This window comes from Genypterus blacodes, unplaced genomic scaffold, assembly GCF_046128005.1.
Source record: "Genypterus blacodes isolate CSIRO-AG114 ecotype Tasmania unplaced genomic scaffold, CSIRO-AGI_Gbla_v1 ptg000185l_1, whole genome shotgun sequence".
Lineage (NCBI taxonomy): Eukaryota > Metazoa > Chordata > Actinopteri > Ophidiiformes > Ophidiidae > Genypterus > Genypterus blacodes.
In genome coordinates, this window is record NW_027466986.1 from 2,548,711 (window position 1) to 2,570,621 (window position 21,911).

The 21,911-nt window shown below is 46.0% G+C and overlaps 1 protein-coding gene across 1 annotated transcript; it reads right to left on the bottom strand.

Annotated features, from left to right (window-relative positions):
* Positions 1-696: 696 nt before the first annotated feature.
* On the bottom strand, positions 697-20,699 carry ppp1r13bb (protein phosphatase 1, regulatory subunit 13Bb). The gene is made up of 18 exons (XM_076168030.1): positions 20,331-20,699; positions 19,905-20,059; positions 15,506-15,653; positions 13,943-14,062; positions 13,265-13,335; positions 10,331-10,432; positions 8,772-8,946; positions 8,441-8,640; positions 8,162-8,326; positions 7,746-7,938; positions 5,374-5,504; positions 4,765-5,215; positions 3,855-4,648; positions 3,624-3,761; positions 3,401-3,534; positions 3,147-3,313; positions 2,853-3,052; positions 697-2,693 (listed from the first exon to the last, which is right to left on the bottom strand). The coding sequence occupies exons 2-18, from the start codon at positions 19,911-19,913 to the stop codon at positions 2,652-2,654; spliced, it is 3,240 nt and encodes a 1,079-aa protein (XP_076024145.1). The 5' UTR covers positions 19,914-20,059; positions 20,331-20,699; the 3' UTR covers positions 697-2,651.
* Between the last annotated feature and the right edge of the window lie 1,212 nt (positions 20,700-21,911).

Below are 21,911 nucleotides of genomic sequence, written 5' to 3' on the forward strand. Positions count from 1 at the left end.
TTTATGCTGCCACCTAGTGGTAGTATCTCAATACATTCCCTGACTTTGGCAATGACCACTAAGTGCTCATTGCCCATAATGGCCGGTGTGTGTCTGAGTGTGTCCCATTATCTCCTCCGCATAATGTGTCAAGAGAGCCCTTGCACCAACCCTACAAAATATGCACACTTATTGCACAATTACAGTTTGGGAATGGCAATCAGTGACATGGTTTATGAATGATGAACAAGGTGATTATTTACTTCCTTGGAGGTAAACATGGCAGCTCAAAGGATGATTCATTTTGCTGATACGACATACTGACACAGGACATAGGACATTTCTTGTCATGCCAGAGCTTCTGTTTTTATTGTTCACATTTACAGAATCGAATGTTGTGAATACAGTGTTTCTACAGAAAGCTTCACTTGTCCATACAGCAAACAGACATAATACATCTCCTCACACTATGTACAGGTTTAAGCCATGATAAAGCTTGGGTCACTCACACACTTGGCATAATACTCAAGATGAACTCTAGCATGTTGAATGATTTCATAGCTGTGTGTTTGGATCAGTGGATTGGCGAGTACCTGAAAGGGGGCACCTGAAGGAAAAAAACTGGACAAATTCAGGATTGTCAGAATGAATTTGTCTGAATTTGAACCTTTCCATTTAAGACACAATATAAATAACCTATAACCAATGATATATGCCCTTGATTTGTTCAATTTAGGACTGACTTATGATTGGTGGTTTGGTTCACTGCTTAAATGAAAGTAATGTTCGGTGAGAGTAAAAATAGAGATGAGATCACTAGTTTAGTGGTGGAGGAGTGTCAGCAGCACCATGTTGGTCCTGAGATTAAGTGTTTCAAGTGGGATTTGTCACAGCCAAAGCAATAAGATAAAATTAGGTAATTACAGAATGACTGAGAATGTGTAGGTGGTTGAAATTAAGTGAGTGTTACTGTAATTTTCTGGGGTATATTGGGGGAAAAAGTCTTTAGATGGTTGGGTTGATGGTTTCAGGTTTTTGCAGGTTACAGTATCTGGGTCCCGTGAAATATTAGCAACAAAGTTCTCTATTCTATATGGAAAAACACTGCCTCCAGGTCGGCCTGGCATGTTGGAAATTTGAATCAAAAGTTAAATAACAGTAGTTCGAAATCTATGGACCTTTAAAGTGAACTTCAACTTAGTGTGAATTGAATGTCCAGACATACTGTATTAACAATAAATTAAGATGAACGACTTTATTAGAGATGACCCTCCAGCCAACAGCGTGTTCTGTTGTGCGAACACGCTGTTCAATGTATTTGGCAACCTTTTTGGTAAAGCTAAATACTGTCTTGTTACCCGTGACAATAACATTTTGGCCGCTGCACTGTATGATCCGTTCCATTTTCAGGGAGAATTAGATCTGCAAAAATAGAAACAGCACATAACTAATCTGAGTTGCTCATTCAAAAAGAGTTTTTCTCTACCAGATCTCAAAATGGATTATAGCGCGGAGCCTCACTTCATGGGTTGTTAAAGTTTATTCATGTCCTTGTCTCACATTCACAATATTCACACATCCAGTTTGTGCATTTGGAACCGATGAAACTGAAATCAGCAAACATGTGTCTCGATGACTCATGACAACTTGTGAGGTCATGAGCTTCTAACTTGGATCGAGGCGAAGAATGCTTTAACACACTGGCCTGATTAAGTGATAATACTGAGGACTAAATATATATATATATCTTTTATATCTTCCGAAACCAATTTCCTGCTCCATGAAAGCAAATCTAACAACCCTAACATAAAACCCTCTTCATCTCTGTTCGTCAGGTCTTAAGGAGGAACGCATTTCAAATAGTTAAATCTTCTTTGGTGGTTTGTGAGTGTAGTCACATAAATCACAATATGATCAAAGAAAGGACCAAATCCTGCTAAACAGTGTGTTTTTCCTGCAAGGGGGATCGTATCGGCATAAACAAAACACACACACACACACATGAACTCAATAAACTACTCTCAAATCAGGTTTCACTGAAAAACAAATGAGGGACAACATTTCCAGTGCTAACACAGTTCCATGGAACCATCATGCTGCATGGCTGATCCTGCTGTGCATGAAACTGGGAGGGGGGAAAGGAACTGACTGTGGAAGTGCTGCCAGAAATACTGAGACAAGGTTAGTGTTGTATTGTTCGAGTTGCTGTCTGATACAGAGTTGACACTGACGTAGGGGTTAAATTAAGTCGGGACGATGACAGAGCAAAGGAGTGAAAGGTGGAGTGGGGAATGACGTGGTGGAAGATTTAAGCATTTGGAGCGCTTGTGATTCAGTGTTTGACAATGTGTGTGTGTGTGTGTGTGTGTGTGTGTGTGTGTGTGTGTGTGTGTGTGTGTGTGTGTGTGTGTGTGTGTGTGTGTGTTCGGTGTGTGTGTGTGTGTGTGTGTGTGTGTGTGTGTGTGTGTGTGTGTGTGTGTGTACACATGTGTCGGGAGTTAAGTGCCCGATGCTTCAGAGAAAAGGATTTTGTGAGAAGCAAAAGGCAGAGGGGGCGGGCGGCGGGGCGGGGGGGTTATGGCCACAGGGAAGAGAGCACCAGGCTCCTTTGTTCTCGGCTCTTTGTTCTGTCACGAGTCCAGCTGTTTGCCGTGGGTCAGCGGAGTGAGAAGCTACGCGAGGGAGCGCTGACGAGGCTTGATCCTGGGACAGAGCTGGAGAAGGATTCAAGGACAAAGAGTAGAAGTTTAGTGTTAGACTTTGGACATCTTTTTTTATGTGTTGTCATTCTTCATATCCCATCTTGTGTTGCTATTAAGTGAACCTAAGTAATGAAAAACAGGCAAATGTGACACAGCGTGCACTATCGTTACCCCCAGCAGATTTCGAGGCACGTAGCCTTCGGTGTCTTCCAGCCGCGCCCACCACCAGTGTGTTTCGCTGTCGTCCTGTCGTCGCAGAATGGTGATGGCGTCGCCCTCTCTGAACGACAGCTCATCTGGGTTCTGCGACTCGTACTCCCACAGAGCGTACACCGTGCCCTTGTTCATGACACCCAACTTCTCCTGCACTCCTGCATATGAATGTCCAAGAGTAAGCATCACAGGAACACTGACACCGGCACAAAACAAAAGCATTCGAGGCTAAAGGCTCGACTGGAAACTCACCATAGAGGAACTGGGAGCACTGGATGTAGCCCTCCTCCATTTCTTCGCACTTATCCGCAGCCGTCTCCACGTCGCTGATGGTACTGGCGAAGATGGCGGCCCCCGACTCCACCAGCAGCTTACAGAGGTGGACACTGTTGCAGGAGGCGGCGCAGTGAAGTGGAGTCCTGCAGAATCAAATGAGTTTCTGGTAAATGGACACAAAGGGCGGATCGTGCGCAATCAAACGGGTCAAAATTCCTCCCTGGACTCACCATCCGTCACTGTCCGCTGCGTTGACGTTGACGCCGAAATCCAGCAGGAACTTGACGATGTGGTGATGTCCCGCGCAGACAGAGTTGTGCAGTGGCGTGATGCCCTCATCATTGGGAGTGCTGGGATTCTCCACCTGGAACGAGATGGACCGAGGTGAGAAGATGAGCGCCTACCTAAGAGCCACTGTGCGCCCAGAGGTTCAAGTACGGGGGGGCAACATACCTCATAAATGATCCTTTGGACGAGGTCGAACTCTCCTTCCAATGAGGCGTCCAACAGGAGGGCCAGGGGGTTGAACTTCACTCTGAAGCCGTGGCCGATGCGCTCCGAGTCGGGCTTCTTCAGGTTTGTACGTTTCTCCTGCAAAAATGGAGGTGAGAAGAGGACAGGAAAATCGGACGAAGTCATGGAGACATGTGTGTCTTTTGTATTTTGTCTAAGTGTGTTACTCACCAGGAGCTGCGACTCCACAATGCCGCACTCTTCTGGGCTGCTGACTTCCAGTACAGGGCTGGGGAGCTGGGCCTCACAACTACCCATGTTGTTGTTGTTGTCATCGTCCTCGTCCTCGTCCTCTTCGTCCTCCGGTCCCTCGGATTCAGCGGGGTCCTCGAGATCCTCTGGCGGCGGGGGCAGCGGCTCGTTGGCGTTGGCGTCGCTCGGTGCGTCCTCAGAGCCCAGCTCCTCTGCCCCGGGTGGCGGCGGGTAAGAGGGGAGGTTGCCATTGTCCGTATCGGCCCCAGAGTCACTACCTACATAGCCGGGAGGATTGGCCGGCTGGTAAAATGGAGTCCCACTGCCTGCGCCGTTGCCCGCCCCTCCTCCGCTCACTCCGTTCCCCTCTATCCCTCCTGCTAAGGTGTTAAATCTCTGATAGAGCAGCTTCTGGATGTTGGGCCCACTGGGGCCCTCTGGTTCTGTGATGGAGCTGCGTTTCTTAAGGGGTCGAGGAGCGTTGGCCAGCTTTTTGCGCAGGACATCGAGGTCGGCGTCACTTTGGTAGCGCAGAGGGGAGTGCACCATGGGCGTGAGTTTAGTAGGGCTGAGTGGACGCGGGATGTTCTCCACGCTTGGGGGAGGGGCTGCGGGCTCCAGGTGTTGCAAGGCGTCCAGATCGTCCATGTCTCCATCCAGGTTATCCTCGCCGCTGGGATGGCCTTGAAGTAACGGGAAGGCCCCTCCTCCTTGGACGTAAGGCAGGGGTGAGGCAGGTGTGGAGCTGGAGGGGAGAACGGGCTTCCCATATACTGGAGAGAAACAGTGAGTGGAACGGATCATAAATCATGGACACAAGGAATTAATCAGGCATTAACAATCATAATACATAATACCACAGTACTGGTCCATCTCTTCAAGCCCGTACCTGCTTTGAGAGTAGCTTTGAGTGGCTGGCTCTTGGGCGCCGCCTGCTGGAGGTACATGTGATAGATGGAGCTGGAGTTCATGGTAGCTGGACCCTTGCGCGGCGACTGAGGCCGTGACCCTCTGTCCGGGATGAAGGGGCGCACGGCCACAGCCGGCGGGGCGTCCAGCCGCTCGCTCAGCCCGGGAGGAAAGAGGGGCGTGTTCGGTTGGAAGGTGGGACTCGGCGGCACCGAGATGCGCTGCTGGATCTGCTGCGAGGACGAGCCTGTGGCGGGCGGGACGCGGGGCCAGGCGGGCGCTGGCGGATTGGGCAGGGGCCGGGGAGGGGGTGCGTCTTTGCGGCGCTCCAGGGAGCTGCCCGAGTTTGCGGAGGTGAGGTGGGAGCCGTAGGGAGGCGGCTGGGGCTTGGATATGGCGGGAGAGGAGACGGCCAGTTTGGAGTCGAGCACCTTTGTGGGAGTGTGAGGAGACACAGATAAAAGCAGTTTGCGATTACAATCCAACAAGAATGCGAATGAACATGTCCTTACTAAACTATTTCTGATCATGAGGTGGAAGGCTGTACAGCATATACGTATTAGAGGGGATTAGAGGAGAGAGGACTAACCTTGTCTGCATTTGGAGCCACAGGGGAGCCTGAGGGAGAGCTCTTGCCCTGGGTGTCGGTGCCTGAGTTCCTTCTCTCAGGGGGCTTTAGGGTGTTACTCTTACCCACTGTAGACCAGCCAGTATCATTAGCTGGGGGAGAGATGAGATTCGTTAAGGGCGTTTCATAGGGAGACAATCATTTCCACTAATTAAGAAGTCTTATTTCATATGATGTCCAGCAGAGACAGACCTGAATGGTGTCGCATTCCTTAATTCATGTTTGTAATGAAACTAACAGACCAGATGAGATGAAATAATTGGTTGGCATTTGCTTTTTATACAAGTATTTGTATCTGTACCAGTTTGATCTGTAGCGTGATTTTAAATGGAGGATTCAGGATTTTCAAAAGCGTATCTTATTCACCAGAACATTATGAGACAGGCAGAAACTGTCCTCTTTGTATTATTTATAGGCTTCTATTACCAAAAGCTCACAAAACGCATATGCAACGTTGTTTCGCAAACACAGCTTCATGTATCATTGATTTGAGCACCAAATACAAAATTGATGTATGGAAACAGAACATTTCAGGGAGTGGCTGCTTATTCTGTTCAGTCTTGAGCTGTGATAACATCAAATTAAAGTAGATTAGTGGGGACGCATTTCCAAATTGTCATTTTATACTCCCTCATTTAACATCAGGAAGACTCATTATGTTTCAAGGTCATTGATCAATAGAACAACGATCCTGGGCCTTTATTTACAGAGTAGATGTGATGGGGATGAAATGCTTCTAAATTGGTTCTTTTATTAAGAAGTCTTTGTATTTCATCATACACAGACGCTTTTAACTTGGTTAAACCTGAACTAAGGTGGTTTTTGAAATATACTTCAATGAATAAATGAAGAATCACTGTAAGTCAGCAAGGACAGCGTGAAAGACAAAGGACGGAGAGAGAAAGCAGAACAATAAGAGGTACGGTGTGTGTTGACGGCGGTTTGAGTAAAGAGGCGACATCAGCAGCTGTGGCTGTTCCCAATATTTCCTTGAGAGATTCAAGCTTTGTTTAAACATTGTTTTAGGATTAGGTGTGAGGCTCAAGTAAACAGTAAGTAACACAAGAGTTCAGGCTTGTGATACTTGATGTGGATGGATCATTACAACATGCTAGGAGTAACAGTAGCTTAATGGATCAAATAACATCTGAAGGTTATTGTTATTGTGTTGGATTAGGGATGTTAGGGATTTGGAACATTTACCGTCGGCACTAAATACACTCAATCTTCATTGTCTTGACATGGGGGGTATGATGTCAATAAGGATTAGGGGCATAACAAAGTGTTTCAAGACGGCATTCTCATATGTTGATGTCATTAACAAACCCACAGTGCCGGGGTGCCACGTTTTAAGTCGTTCAGAAGAATTGGAGCCATACTACACTGATGGGAGGAGCAGGAGAGATGAGTTACACCTAACATTCATCAGTCAGCAATTTCTGAACTTCACAAAATGCATAGGTGCATCTTGTTCTTTGGAATCTTACATTACTAGTCAATTCAAACACACAAGGATATGAGATTTGTCTCAAATGACGCGGTAGTTGGGAGTAAAAGCTCAAACGCATGCCGACGATCCTGTGCTATCTATCAGAGAGAAGGTTCAGAACGTGCCATCCCTCTTGCGTAATGCAACACTGTGCACTCACGGGACGTGCCGTCAGAGCCAGTGGAGGCTCCGGGCCCTGGGTGTGACTCTGGAAGGGACGGGGGTACCGGGTCCACAACGATGTCTAAATCAGACACCTTCCAAGGGCCAGGAGGCTTTCGCACACCGTCTGCCCCCGGGAAGAGTCGCCCCCACCCGACCCAATGAAACAGAGACATCACAGAGAAAGGAAAGGGACGAGACGAGAGAAGAGGGAAAGGAAAGGAAAGAAGGCGTAAACAACAGAGCACACAGGAAGGAAGAAGGGTTAGAGAAGAAGGAAAGGGAAATATAGAAATCAAGTGCAGGTGGAGAGTAAAGTCAGATGTACATAAGACATAAGGTAGGAAGGAAACAGTTAAGCAGTTGGGGGGTCCTGGGGGGGATTTTAGTAACAAGCTCCTTCAAGCAAGATGTGTTACATGTGTAGTGGTGAAAGACTCCTGCCTCTGGGACTACAGGAAACCAAGCTGCTCAATCACAGAATCCATCATCCTTCTCATCTGCTTATCCCTCTCTTCTCTGTCAAACTGAATCTGTTCCTGCTTTCTCCATAGGGGGGAAATAAAGAACTAAAAACTTCATTTTAGTCAAGTGACCACATCTCGTGCTTGCTCATTTTTCTTTTTCTTTTTAACAAACAACACAACACGGTAAACACACAAAGATTTGCCATTTGACCAACCTGTCTTGGGGCGCCCTTGGTTGGCCTGGTTATTGACGCCCAGAGTCTGAGGCTTCAGTGGATCGGGTGGTATGGAGTAGCCTCCTTCCTGGCGGCCTGGTACGGGGACTTGGATATACGGGCCGACGGCCGCCACGCGTCCCAGAGTTCCGGGAGCGGGCTGGGGAGAGGGGGGCCCATTGGCTCGGTTAAGCTGTGAGAGGGGGAAAGTCAAGAAAGACATGTTTGAACGGGACAACGGTGGCTATTATCGTATCATTGGTGGCCTAAGACGGATGAACCTGCTTAGTTTTCATCCGTCATCCATTCAACTGCAGCAGAGTTGGAATTTCAATCTGGACTGAATAATTATGGCAGTGGCATTTCATCTGAAACAATCTGTGTGAGGAAGATGTGTCGAGTGCTCCTTGTCTTACTGGAAGGTTCTCTTTTTGACGTGCCTCAGCTTTTTTCTTATAGAGGCGCTCCCGTAACTCGCTGATGCGTTTGTCCATGAGCGTCACCTCCATGTTGCGCTTGTTGAGAAGGTCCTTCTGTTGCTGCAGCTTAGTGTTTTGCTCCTGGTTCAACTTGTTGCGGATCTGGGGACGCGCAACAGAACAACACACATCGATTAAGATTCAACAATACTAGAGATGATGTAACCTGTAAAGCCATGTGTAAGGACTTCTCCCATAGTTGTCCATCTATCCTACCTGAAGCTCCTGGTAGAGCTTGCGAAGTTCTAGGGCTGCAGTGCCGGTGACATGGCCACCCAGGCCGGTCTGTATCCCATTGAGCTTGCCCCGTCGCAGATCCTCCAACTGAACACTCAGCTGCTCCACTCGCAGCACTGCCGATTGCAACTCGGCTTGCTTTTCTTGGAACAGGCTGCTAACTTGCTCAATCTCTGCCGCTGGTTGGGAGGAAGGAATTAGGATCAGCTCAATTGTGATGTGAATGCAGAATGTATTTAACATTTGAACAAACATCAATGATTCCTGAATGAATGGAAATTGGGAGCATTAACACAGCTGATGTACTTACACAGGTTACCGTTGATGACCTTGCTGTAGTCCACCTGGCCTCTCATTGCTCGAATCTTCTTGAGCTTTGCCTCCTGGCTCTCCACGCGATCCTTCAACCTCTGTAGCTTCTCAGTTTCAGAGACGGACTGCTGCTGACGTCGCTCCTGTTGCTTCAGGTAACGCAAACGCTGCTCCTTTAGAGAGTATGAGTCGGTGATTAGAAGCAAACAAGACAAGACATTTGGAGGTTATTTGAAAAAAGAAAAGATCAGTATGATCAGGATAAAGAGAGACAGTTGGCCTTTAGTGGACCCAAACAACAAAATCCTGACTGTTTCGGTGAACTCAAATGAAATAATGAACTTAAACGGCATGTTCATTTCATCTACACACACACATTTAGAGCTTTTATAGATACAGGATCTACAGTATGTGGCCAACATAATCAATCTTCCGCTGTATTTGAATGAAATACTTTGCAATGCTGTGTCAAGCCTGCCTGAGGGCTAAAGAAACGGTCAGATGACTTCATCTCTATATCCAACTGAGCTTTGCTCCAGTTTAGTTCCTAAAATAAGAAATGACAGGTTTCCAAATGACTGCGGCGCTTCAAGAGGCCCTACTTTTGAGACGCCACGACAAAGCAATACACTGTTCTTCCATGTACTGGTTTAGAGGGGGCCTTATTTCACATGACTGGTCAGCACGCCACAACCACAGTGGTCACATTGTGTTAATAAAATGTAAAGGCATCAAGAGTGACAAGATACATTGGACAAGTGGAGATCTGGTTCCAAAAGCCATAACTGGTTTGACCGCAAAGAAAAAGACAGCACAATATGTATGCAATATTGTTGCCGGGTAACCCTGTATGACAACATATACAGGTGCATCTCTATAAATTAGAATATTGTGGAAAGGTTAATTTATTTTAGTGATTTAAAAATTGAAACTCATGAAAACCCCAAACTCAGTATCTCAGAAACTTTGAATATTGTGAAAACGTTCAATATTGAAGCCTCACAGTGTCTCACTCTAATCAGCTCGTTAACTCAAATCACCTGCTGAGGTTTCCTGAGCCTTGTCATTGTCTCTCAGTCTGGTTCAGTAGGCGACACAATCATGGGGAAGATACCATATTCTAATTTATTGAGCTGCACCTGTATATCTTCATATAGCATGTCTGCACACATGTTGCAAATAATTTAATTCCCTAAATATGAACTTCTATGGGTTGGACAATCCCTACAGTATGACTCAAACTGGGTCACATCAAAGGATTTCCTGGTTCCATTAGTGTTTGTCCCCGTTTCAGGTCGCGCTGGGTTTAATTGGTCAGATTTGTGCAGCAGTCACTCGTTCTCTTGTACAGTAATTCTCAGGACTGTCATTCATAGGTTTAAGTGCCCAAATCAACATTCAACCTAGAATATGGCACAGGCCCAGTATGCAGTGGAGATTATTGTTACAAATGTTCAATCACTAAATGATCAGAGAAAACGCCATATAAGGAAACATCATTGTCTAAATCCATGGAATCATTCATATTGAGACAAAGCAACAAATGAAGGATGCTACCTTTGCAACGAGCATCTGCTGCTGAGCCTCAATTTGCTGCTGCTGTCTTGTGGCCATTTCCTGCAGCTCTGACAGAGTGAGCTCCACACGCTGATTACCCACCTACAAACACACATACACACACAAACATAAAGAGCCGGTAAAGACAATAACACGTCCCAAAGTGATTCCTTGACAGTTTGATGTTGTCGTTGAATCTGGGGGTCATTTCCTTCTTACAAACACCAGGGAGGCGCTGAGCAGATGCTACAATGACAAATGTTTCCAAATGTCACAGCGGGAGAACCTTCAAGACTAATGTGGTACAGCTCATACACATTACACTGCAAAGAAATCTGCCAAAATCTGGTTAAAAGCCTTTGAATGCTAAGCATCGACATGCCTTGTATTGTATCATATGATCCTGTATATGTCGACAGAGTAAAGATGCTGTTTATATGGGAGCATGCCTATGTTCCCTCAGCCCTATGTTCCCACAGCCCTATGTTCCCACAGCCCTATGTTCCCTCATTTCTAAGATTATTTCTAAATTAGGCCCTATGTTCCCTCATTTCTGAGATTTTTTCAAAATTAGACCCTATGTTCCCTCAGCCCTATTTTCCCTCATTTCTAAGATTTTTTTCAAAATTAAGCCCTATGTTCCCTCATTTCTAAGATTTTTTCAAAATTAGACCCTATGTTCCCTCAGCCCTATGTTCCCTCATTTCTAAGATTTTTTTCAAAATTAGGCCCTATGTTCCCTCATTTCTAAGATTTTTTTCAAAATTAGGCCCTATGTTCCCTCATTTCTAAAATTAGATTACCCTAACCCTAACCCTTATTAGAAATGAGGGAACATAGGGCTGAGGGAACATAGGGCCTAATTTTGAAAAAAATCTTAGAAATGAGGGAACATAGGGCTGTGGGAACATAGGGCCTAATTTTGAAAAAAATCTTAGAAATGAGGTAACATAGGGCTGAGGGAACATAGGGCCATATTAGAAATGGGAGAACATAGGGCTGAGGGAACATAGGATCTAATTTTGAAAAAAATCTTAGAAATGAGGGAACATAGGGCTGAGGGAACATAGGACCTAATTTTGAAAAAAATCGTAGAAATGAGGGAACATAGGGCTGACCCCGTTTGTATCACTGAATACAAGTTAAGTACCTATGAAGGTGCAGTTTTAAGATAAGTCTGAGCAGAATTTCCTACTATAAGGGAATGAATGGACCATCACGGCATTTAAAAAAAAGAAACTAAGCAATAGCGGCATCAATCTCAAGGTGCATATACTTGGCGTGTGTACGTGTGTGTGTAAGTGTAACACTCACACATGACTTGGCGTCCACCTCTAACAAAATATGTTATTGGTTTTTGCTCAGACAGACTTTTTTTCCCCCCCGACCACCATTTATTATGGCGAGTAGGTAAAATAAATGTGTTGACTCAGAGGCTGAATAAAGAATTACGAGACATAAGATGGGGGGAGGGATGAGGTGACTCAACCGAGGCGGATACAGGGGAGGCAGGGGAAAGCTAGTGGCACACTCTGCCATGCTCAAGTGCACTCAGGCAGCTCCGCATCAGTGACAAGTCGCCCCGGGGAGAAACAGACACACATTCTCAGACAGGAAGAGAGTGACGGGGAGGGGGGGGGAGAATAGAGTCGACCAAGCATGGAATGGAGAGGGAGAGAGAGAGGGAGAGAAACCACAGCTTTGTTTACCAGAGCCTCAACCAACTGTATGTTCATATAAATGTGTCTAACTGTGCATACACATGTGAAATCAGAGGTGTGTACAGATCCATACAGGTAAATGGATCCTTATCGTCATTATTATTTGACAAGATGTGGCAGCGTCCTACTCAAGAGGCCGATCAGCTCTGTTTGGAGTAGATAAAGGCCGCCCCACCCTCCGGAGTCTGTGCAGCAGCCTGTGTAAAAGCCAGAGCAATAAACCTCTTATACCATCCGACAGGCTGACCGCTATAATCCCTTAAATCAGATATTGGAAATGGCACTCGGGAGACAATGAATCTCAACACTTGGGAGGTCAGCCAGTGCCACCCAATGCGACCGATAACATTTTGCTCCAGTGAACATATAGTAATGATGAAATAGCCTCGTCTAACCCGGCGGCCCGTGATGTGGCTGTTATGGATTACAGGCATTGTGCTTAAACAGGAAATGACTTTGCAGGCTCTTTGGCCAAACTTTACAGCCAAACTTAAGGCACAAACCTACTTAACCAAACGAATGGCTGCCTGCTCTTCCACTCAAATGCTATATAATCCGTTTTCCCTGCTCCATCTCGTGCTGTGCTGAAATGCTCCCTCCGCCTTCAGGTGAAATTATTTACGATTGCTTGACCGCAACATTTCTCGTTGAGGGAATCTGGAACAGACGGTTGGAGATGGAGGATAAAGTGCCGGAGGACGCTCTTATCGCGTCTCTTAGCCGACGTGTCCTCAAGCCCACAGAGCTGAGAACAATGGGTACACCTGGCGGGCAAGGGAAGGCCCAGCTGCGGTGAGGTGAGGTCAGTCACATAAGCGCGGAGCCACCGCTTTTGACCTTTTGCTCCGTATTCCTGTGAGTTAAGACTGCAGAGGTACTTTTACTGCCCGTACACAGCTTATATTTGCACAAAACGGAATTAATTTGTGCTTACAGAAGACTGATGACCCTCATTAAGCTGCTGGCTCCGAGTCCCTGATGTTCACACACACGCAAAAAAAAAAAAGTCCACTCTAAGTGTTTATTCCCGGGTACTCGCCTGCTTCTGAAATTGGAAGCAATTTCACCTTTGCAATGTGCCTCATTAAATGTGTGTGTTGAAAACATTCATTACCTCCCACACTTTTACCATGAAAGGAGACGAAATTGCAAATGATTACGGGCGACCGACGCGACTCCCAACCTTATTTAGATGCTCATCGAGTCGACTCACCCCGTTCTCATTGTGCTTCTCTCCGGTGTTCCCACTTCTTCTGCTGCTCTGTTCTTGAGACTGTTGACTCCCTGCAAACAGACACGGGCACCGTCACAAACCCAGAATAGAGACCAACAGAGCACACACACACGTTAAAAGAAGAGGCAAACTCATTCAATACCATCGCAGGAATATTAGACTGCCATCGGGTGTCTGTACCGCCATCAAAAATCAGACATCGTCATTTGGAGAAGGTATATTTTGATTTATACTGAATTAAATCACATTATGTAGTACACTTAACATAAAAAAATATTTATTGGCTCAATCTGAGTGCATTTTAAAGTACTGATTGTCTGAAATTGTTTGGAAATCCACTGATATGAAGTATTATAAAGGATTATGGAACAGGCAGAGACCAACAAAGCATCTGGTGCTGGTAACTTCACTGCAAAACAAAGTTCATAGCCAAGTTCCAAGTTTGCGACCTCGGAATTCCTTACAAGGCGCTATTATGTGGCTCTCTGTGACGAGACACAGGCATTGCAAAGAGGGAGGGAGGGAGAGAGCGAGCCCGACTGATTTATGTGGCCGAGGAGCCTTTCAGGACAGACGGCAGGAATTCCCCGATGACCCTGAACTCCTCCCTCCGGACTCTTGACCAGGAACGGGGGAAACATCCGTAACAATACTCACCCTGATCGCTGCTCTCAGTGGGCGAATCTTCGTGCCGGAGGAAGAACTTGACTTCTTGCTTCCGAGGGCCCCATTTTTGTAGATGTTCATACATCATGTGCTCGAAGGGAATCGCCCGCTCTGCAGAGATTACAACAAAGGAGACTTATTTCTCATTTCATGAAGTTATACTGTAGGTACCGAGTGAGAGCACAGGCGGCTGCAAAGTAGCAATAAAAAGGCTTCTGCTCTCCGTTGGTTTAAGGGTTGAGTTTCACAAGGATGGACAAGGTCTGCCTCACAGTTTCATTGATTATGTTGGGGATGTTGGGAGGCAGTGGCTCAGTGGGTAGAGCTTCCGCTTGGGAACCGGAGGGTCGCCGGTTCTAGTCCCTGCCGAGGTGCCCCTGAGCAAGGCACCAAGCCCTCAATTGCTCCCCCCTCTGCGGAGGGTGGTAATGTAATGTAAGTCGCTTTGGATAAAAGCGTCTGCCAAATGATCGTAATGTAATGTAATGTAATGGATCGATTCATTGAAAGCACCGCCTTTGTCACGTTAACACACAACGCATCATCAGCATCAGTTTCTGCCTGGAGCTGCACCTCATTTTGCTCACACATCAGACATTCAAGGATAAGAAAACTAAATCCCGTGTTGATGTCTCTCTGGCTCCAGTGACTGTTAGTAATTATCATCCTCATCTGTGTGTTATCAGTGTTTTGCAGCAGTGTGTGTGTGTGTGTGTGTGGTACAGAGAGCGAGCCAGCGCCGTGTCAGGGATGTTTGACAGTTGTATTGTCAGGCACCAGTCGAACGTGATTGCATAACGTGGGGTAATAAAGCCTTTGGCTGGATGTTGTTCTTTCTATCGGGGGACGGGGGGGGTTGGCCCCTCGGCTAAAACGCTGATAACACGGGTGTGTCAGCACAATGCTGCTGATGGGAGCCATCGTCTGAACAAAGTGTAATCTGCTGTGACAGTTCAGAGTGGTGACGCTGTGCTGTCGACTATAATAAGCCACAATGCTTTCCCGACTTACTTTATAAGTCAATTCTAAGACGGCTGATGGCTGCTGTTTGGAAATAGCAATGTGTATTATTATGATAAACGCATGCTTGTAATCCCGTTGAGGGTGGGGAATATTCCTCCCTCATTTGTCCGCGGCCCATCTATCATGATGCCCCGCACTCTGGTAGCCGTGTGCGTCTGTGTTCCACACCTGAACATTCTTGACAATGTGCTTGTTTTTCCATTAGTGAGGAGCGCTGGAGGCGACGGCCGTCTGCTTCATAAAATGACTCTCAAATTTCTTCACCTTCACACATTGACGCAGCTTTTAATAGACAAGAACTAAACCGAAAGGGAATCGGGAGAGAGAGAAAGGACTCAAACCAGGAACAATGGAGTTAGATTGTATTTACCCTCAACCGATTTAACACCAGGACGCACACCTTCATCGATTATCGGTGAAACCCACTTTTCTTCATCTTCCTCACGGTTAAATACTGAATGTTTTTTCCCACAAGGACACCTGAATGTGGGGCTGAGAGTGTTGTGTGTGTGTAGATGTAACACGCCTTACCGTTGCCTCGCCACACCTCAGCCAGGTGGCATCCGCTCTCGCCGGGCTCTTTGCAGAACTCGACCACATCGCGGCACGTCGTCTCCGGAGTGATGGGCACCTCAGTCACAGCCTGTTCCCCGTCACTGAGGTACACCGTCAATATCATCTGAAAGAGCGGACGAAAGGGAACTTCATTATGACGAGGAGAGGATGTGGAGGACAGTGTATGAACGACGGACTCTGTCACGGTGCTGCTTGGAGCCACAGGTGTGCTCATGCCCGTGCCTGCCACAGCGGCGTCTAGCATTATCTTGGAGGTGAGACGCATCACTACATGCCCGCACATGTCACCCTCTGTAATCATACACAAAGAAAAATTGACGTTCAAAGACTTCTTTCTCGGGGGCTCGACAAATTACCTTCGGGAGACAATGAACGCACGGAAGTGTGACATTCCAGCAGCTGGAAAAAGGCTGACAGTGACAGACTGGAGGGAGAATGCAGAGGGAGAGAAAATGAACTCCATCAGAGACGCCAACAAAACGCCATCTCTGGTCCATTTACCCAGCTTCACGCCGTCACCTAATGCTGCCAGATGAAAGCTTTGTGTCCAAACCGTGAGAGCTCAACCACCGACCAGGCTGACGAAGCAGAAATGCATGAAAAGGACTAAAACTTATCAAAATGACAATTCTGTAAGGGGAACTTTTGACTGAAGACAAATGTCTGGCTGTGTTATTTGGGAGCAAATTGATTAAAATGGACACTGCTCTTTCTTCCAGCTTAGTGCACAGCCACACAGTATTCTCTACCTCTGCAGCAGCAGGGCAGATTTTCATTGTTTTCTGAGCTACAAAGCACTCTAGCGCAAACAGATGTGCCTGCCGTTCCGTGAGACAGGCCTCACAATTTTCGTGTCAGAGAGGACAAACAGGATTGTGCAGAGTCCACAGTCAAATATGAAATACCAAGAAGCAGAGATTTCAAATTCTCTCACACTCGCATGTTAAGCAAATACCTCCAGCGCCCTTGTATGTGTCTGTGATTCCATGTGGCTCACATATCTACAACCAAATCACAAGAGAAACTGCTCGACATGAAGCCAATGAGCCACTAACAGACCAAGTGACTCAATGACTTGATGGTATCACCGTTGCACTGATTCATATTTGTCTGCGGTCATTAGTGCTTCAGAGCCTCTGTAGAGATCAGCCAGAGTGATGACTGTGACCCAAACTGCACACGTTCTTTGGCCAATTTAGACATACGGCGACGAAATGTTAGTTGAAGCTGAAGCACGTGCGACCATCTTGTTTGTCAAAATGTCCTCGACCACTGTTGTGATCTGTAAGGGCGCTCGTAACTGGAGAGAAAAATGAACTGAAGTAGAGGCTAAACGGAACGAAATATTCAGCGCAAACAAAGTATGTTGAACACTGGTAATGAGATTTTCAGACGCATTATTACTTTCTTAATCCCCAAGAGATAGAATGCATAATATAACACAGCATAGTATGGATAAGCAGAAGAGGAAGAAACTGCATCAATACCAGTTAGAATACAGATAAGATCTCTGGGAGAAATCAAAGGGTTAAATCCAGGTAATGCTGCCATAAGCTCAACTTCAAATGTTTAGATTTCAAAATACAAGCCGATTAAATTGGAATAAAATAGTCTAAAACAACAACAACAACAACAACAACAAATCACCATCGATTTGGAGCAATGAGCCCAACAAGGAGCAAACCTCAGTATAACCTCCATCAACAGAAACTGCCTGATCACATCCAGAGAATGATAAAAAGAACAACATCGCCATTGATTCAGCTGAGTGAAGGAATTACCGACCCCCCTCATAAAGTTGCGTCTGCCCATGTTCTTCGCCCGTTTGGCCGCCCTCCGTTTCCTCCTCTTCTCCCTCTTCGGTGGCCGGTGATGCTCTTTTGCCCAAATGTGATTCTCTTTGGACAGGCTAACCAGGCCGTGCAACACCATTGTCACAAACCTCTTCATCGTGGCATTCCCACCGTGGCAGGCACAAAACGCAATTGCTATGCCATCCCGGGCAGACCTCTGAGAGCGGCGGCAGTGCTTGCATTAGCACAGGCACTGCAGAGGAGGATTCGGAGGAAAAACACTTGCTGCGAGTATAATCCAAGGAGGGAGGGGGGGGAGAGAGAGAGAGAGACAAACAGCAAGACGGAGTCACTGGGTGGTGGGTGACGGGAGGATGAGGAGCTTTGTGAGTCTTTCTAACAGAGAGTCTCCCTGGGATGTGCTAGTGGCAGAAACAGCTATGGCTCCCTGCTAATGAGAGCAGTGTGGCCCGCAGCTGTGACTGCAGGCCAGGTCAGGGGGACCATCAGACAGATTCACGTCTCCAGGTGGCGGAAAAATGAGAACAGGTCGTCTAGATCCTGGATGTTGGCTGAATGCGACGAAAAACAGACAGCCTATTGTGCCCAATGCATAATGCTGCAGTGTTATCAGGAGAGAGTTTTATAATCAGCAGCTAGGAGGCCCAACCCAAAGATAAAGATTCAAAATCTAGCGCAGATTTAAATGGCTTCTCAAGGAAGTCACGCTGGTTATCACCAATTGGGTATAAAGCTTTAAAAGCGTATAAAAAGGAGCCTAAATACAGGCCCAAGTATATACACTCATTTTATGATCATTTATGCATGAAATGGAAAATGAATGAATGAACTGTGATTCCCGCAATAACCAATTGAACTCTAATGTGTGTTAGATGTGGAGGTTTTGCACATTTCAGTCCTCATTGCCTGTTCAAACACAAACACACAAAAGATTGTCTAAGAAAAGAGAGGACGTGAGGGGAAAGTGGGGTCACTAGGACACGGCATCTAATGCTGGAAGGGAACGTATATCCCTTTGACTGACAGCTGACCAAGTCCTATTAATAATATATATGCTGGTGGGGGGGTTAAACAGGTAGACTTTGCTAAATAAATCAACAGCTGTCACTTTTTATTTATTCTGGTGAGCTTCCACCATATGCATCCAAATGTACAGGTGCAGCTCGTCTTCCCCCTGATTGTGTCGCCCTACTGAACCAGACTGAGACAATTCAAAGGCTCAGGAAACCTCAGCAGGTGATTTGAGTTAATGAGCTGATTAGAGTGAGACACTGTGAGGCTACAATATTGAACTTTTTCACAATATTACAATTTGCTGAGATACTGAACTTTTCCCACGATATTCTAATTCATTGAGTTGCACCTGTATGACGTAGATAATAAAGGAGAAAATCTGCTTAAATGCTATTCTGCCCGCGATTCCACTGCGTGAGATTGATGCCGTCTGACAATCTACTCAGCTCAAAAGTTCCCCTTAACAACAGAGCATTCGTCGACACAGACCTAGATCTGCCACCGTCTCATTGGCTGCTGCGATCACATGCCGACCAAGTGCAGGGCAGTGTTCTCTGCTCCACTGGCGCTTTGAGTCTGATCGCCTGTTGGTGCCACGGGGTAAAAATACACACTAAGGCTACAATAACAGTCAATCCTACCAGCTCAGTAGGTAGAACTAGTTATTCTATCAGTGTGTTAGTAAATACATACAATCCACAGTGAGGGTTTAACGCGACTGGAGAGAGACAGACGATGACAATGACATACATCTCCTACCATATTAAAGCTTTCATCATGTTGAACTAGTCAAAAGTAACAAATAAATAGCTTTTCATAAACCTCAACTTACTTCATCTTTGTAAACCGATCCTGTATCTGCGTTCGTGTTCTCTACCCTAAAGGCCAAAAGGCTGTGGTCTCTTTTCCCACAATCCATCACTGCATTCTCAGCACTAAAGGCAAACAATAGTAGGTCCCAACAAAGCTCCGCTCAGGTAGGTGTGTCATGAAGCTATTCTTTCCAACAATAATGCTTGAATAAAACAACACGGAGAATGAAAACGGGTCAATACAAGCCGTCTGTGCCTTTCTGACGCCAGGTGACGTTCATCAGGCCCATTTGGATATACGACCTACTTGTACTTGTTTAGTAAAATAAACCACATCTCCACACTTTAAAATACAAACACAATTGACTTAATCTGCTAAATGCATAGAGACACAAGATACACCAAAACAACAAGCTATTCAAAGCATTGTTTTCTTCTTCTCTGTGAGGTTTAACTCATTTTAACAATCAAAAGCTGAAACAGAAATCCTGTAGCTTTGAAAACAGGCAGAAATAAATAAATGACACCAGGAAATCATCAGTCAAATCTCATTCAACCGTGATGTGTGACAATGAATGAACTCCAACCTTCTCCTGACAACCCACAACTAGTTACACTGAATTTGACATAAGAAATAGAGAATATTGCCCTGCTTTCCACTTATGGACCCAAGGGAAATGTGCAACACGGGTACCGGAGCTTATGTGCACTCACCGGCATCATACTGGCATCTGTGTGCGGTCAGAACCAGGGGTGCATGGGTCACTCGGCGGTCTTCAACGATGACAACAGCGTCAACCAGGGACCCACCTTGCTAGTTGTAGTCTTTGGTATCACCAACGGGATAACCAACTGGGCCTCAGTCCTCTCTGTAAACCATAACACTGCATTATTCTGATTGAATTTGAATAACACGCAAAGACTAAGCGATATTAGACGTATAAACGCGGAAGTAACCATGTTACAACTCGCTCAATTTAATCTAAAAAAGACTCAATCGGACACGGGTCTGTGCAGCTGCTTGTGTTAAATGGTGTTCAGCTACTCGGTGTTAGCTTGCAAAACAAGCAGAAGCGAATCAAAACACATGACAAGCAACGGGTTGTTACTGCCAAATAATTAGACAGTCACTTTACTCACCAGTGTCAAAGATGAGTCATTGTTTCACGAAGCCAAGCGTAACTAATTGTTGAGTGTTTAAAGGGCACGTAACGAGCCAAGGCAGCTGTCAGCGCTATCTCACCGTACGGCTTTAGCTGTGTTAGCTCAATTCACAGGCGGCTAACGAACTGTATGCTAAGCGACGTCTCCGTTCTCGTCGCTCTTTCGGGACGCACTGATTGCGCACCGGTACCGGCTGTCGATGTAGCGTGATACGAGGAAGGAAAACGCAGATATTTGCCCCTCCCCGCCGGGTTGGCGAAGTCAAATTTTGGTAACGCAATGAATCATCGTTAGCTAAGGCTAGCCCCGCAACGCTAGTGGGAGAACATAGCTGGAATCCAGTTGTTGACTGTGAAAATGGGCGTGGCAACAGCGCAGCAGCGACAGCGTCACATCAACGTAATCTGTCGAGAATCTGAACGTCACCTGCGTGTGGGTCCATTATCGGACGACAATAAAGATGAAGCCCAGTCCAACAGATGATGTCACGTCAGCATTAATTGTGCTACTTATAGATAGTAGGCGATAGATAGTGGCAAGATAGATTAATTAACTTCAGTTTAATTGTGTTCATTCATTATACTGTGCATAGACGTTTGTAGCACAAAAAGGTTACAAAGATTACAAAAAAAAAGTTTTATTTGATACTTGAAACACATTTTTTTACATGATATTTCGAGAAGGAAATTATGTATGCAAACTTCCTAGATTATTCCAAAATGAATGTTCATTGATACAGAGAAAGACTTTCGCCTGTGTAACCCAATGCAGTGAAGGCAGAAAGATAAACAAAGAAGCGCTTTCTACATTGAACTAATGGATAGAATCAGGTTTTGTGAGTCTGAAAAGCAGAGCGTCCTTCAACACTGCAGCTGCAGTTTTTTTTTTTCGCCGCCAGATGCCGCTGCTTCGCTTGCCAGTGACGTCACTTTTGTCAAAGATAAAGCTCCTATGAGTACAACACAACCTCGCCGGGTGCGGTGGCGCGCGCCTGTAATCCAAGCTACTGGGAGGCTGAGGCTGGCGGAGCGTTTGAGCTCAGGAGTTCTGAGCTGCTGCGGACTATGCCGATCGGGTGTCCGCACTAAGTTCGGTATCGATATGGTGCTCCTAGGGGAGCCCGGGACCACCAGGTCGACTAAGGAGGGGTGCACCGGCCCAGGTCGGAAACGGAGCAGGCCAAAGCCCCCGTGCCGCTCAGTAGTGGGATCGCGCCTGTGAATAGACGCTGTAGTGCAGCCTGAGTAATACAGCGGGACCCAGTCTTTTTACCAGATAAAAACAACCCAGTTTTTTTTACCAGATAAAAACACCCAACAACGTTTTACATTTTACAACAGTATCAGCTGCTGCATCTGTTTATTATTGAAACTAAACACCGCTTGCTGTCGATCCTACATCGCCTCCTGCTGGACCATACAAGCCATTGCATCACATTTTTCAATCAGTATTAGAAAACCTTTTAATGCCATCATGGCAGCTCAGGCTCAAAGTGCAATGGAAAATGCATTGAAATAACAATGAGTGAGACTAAATAGAATAAAAAAAAAACCCTCT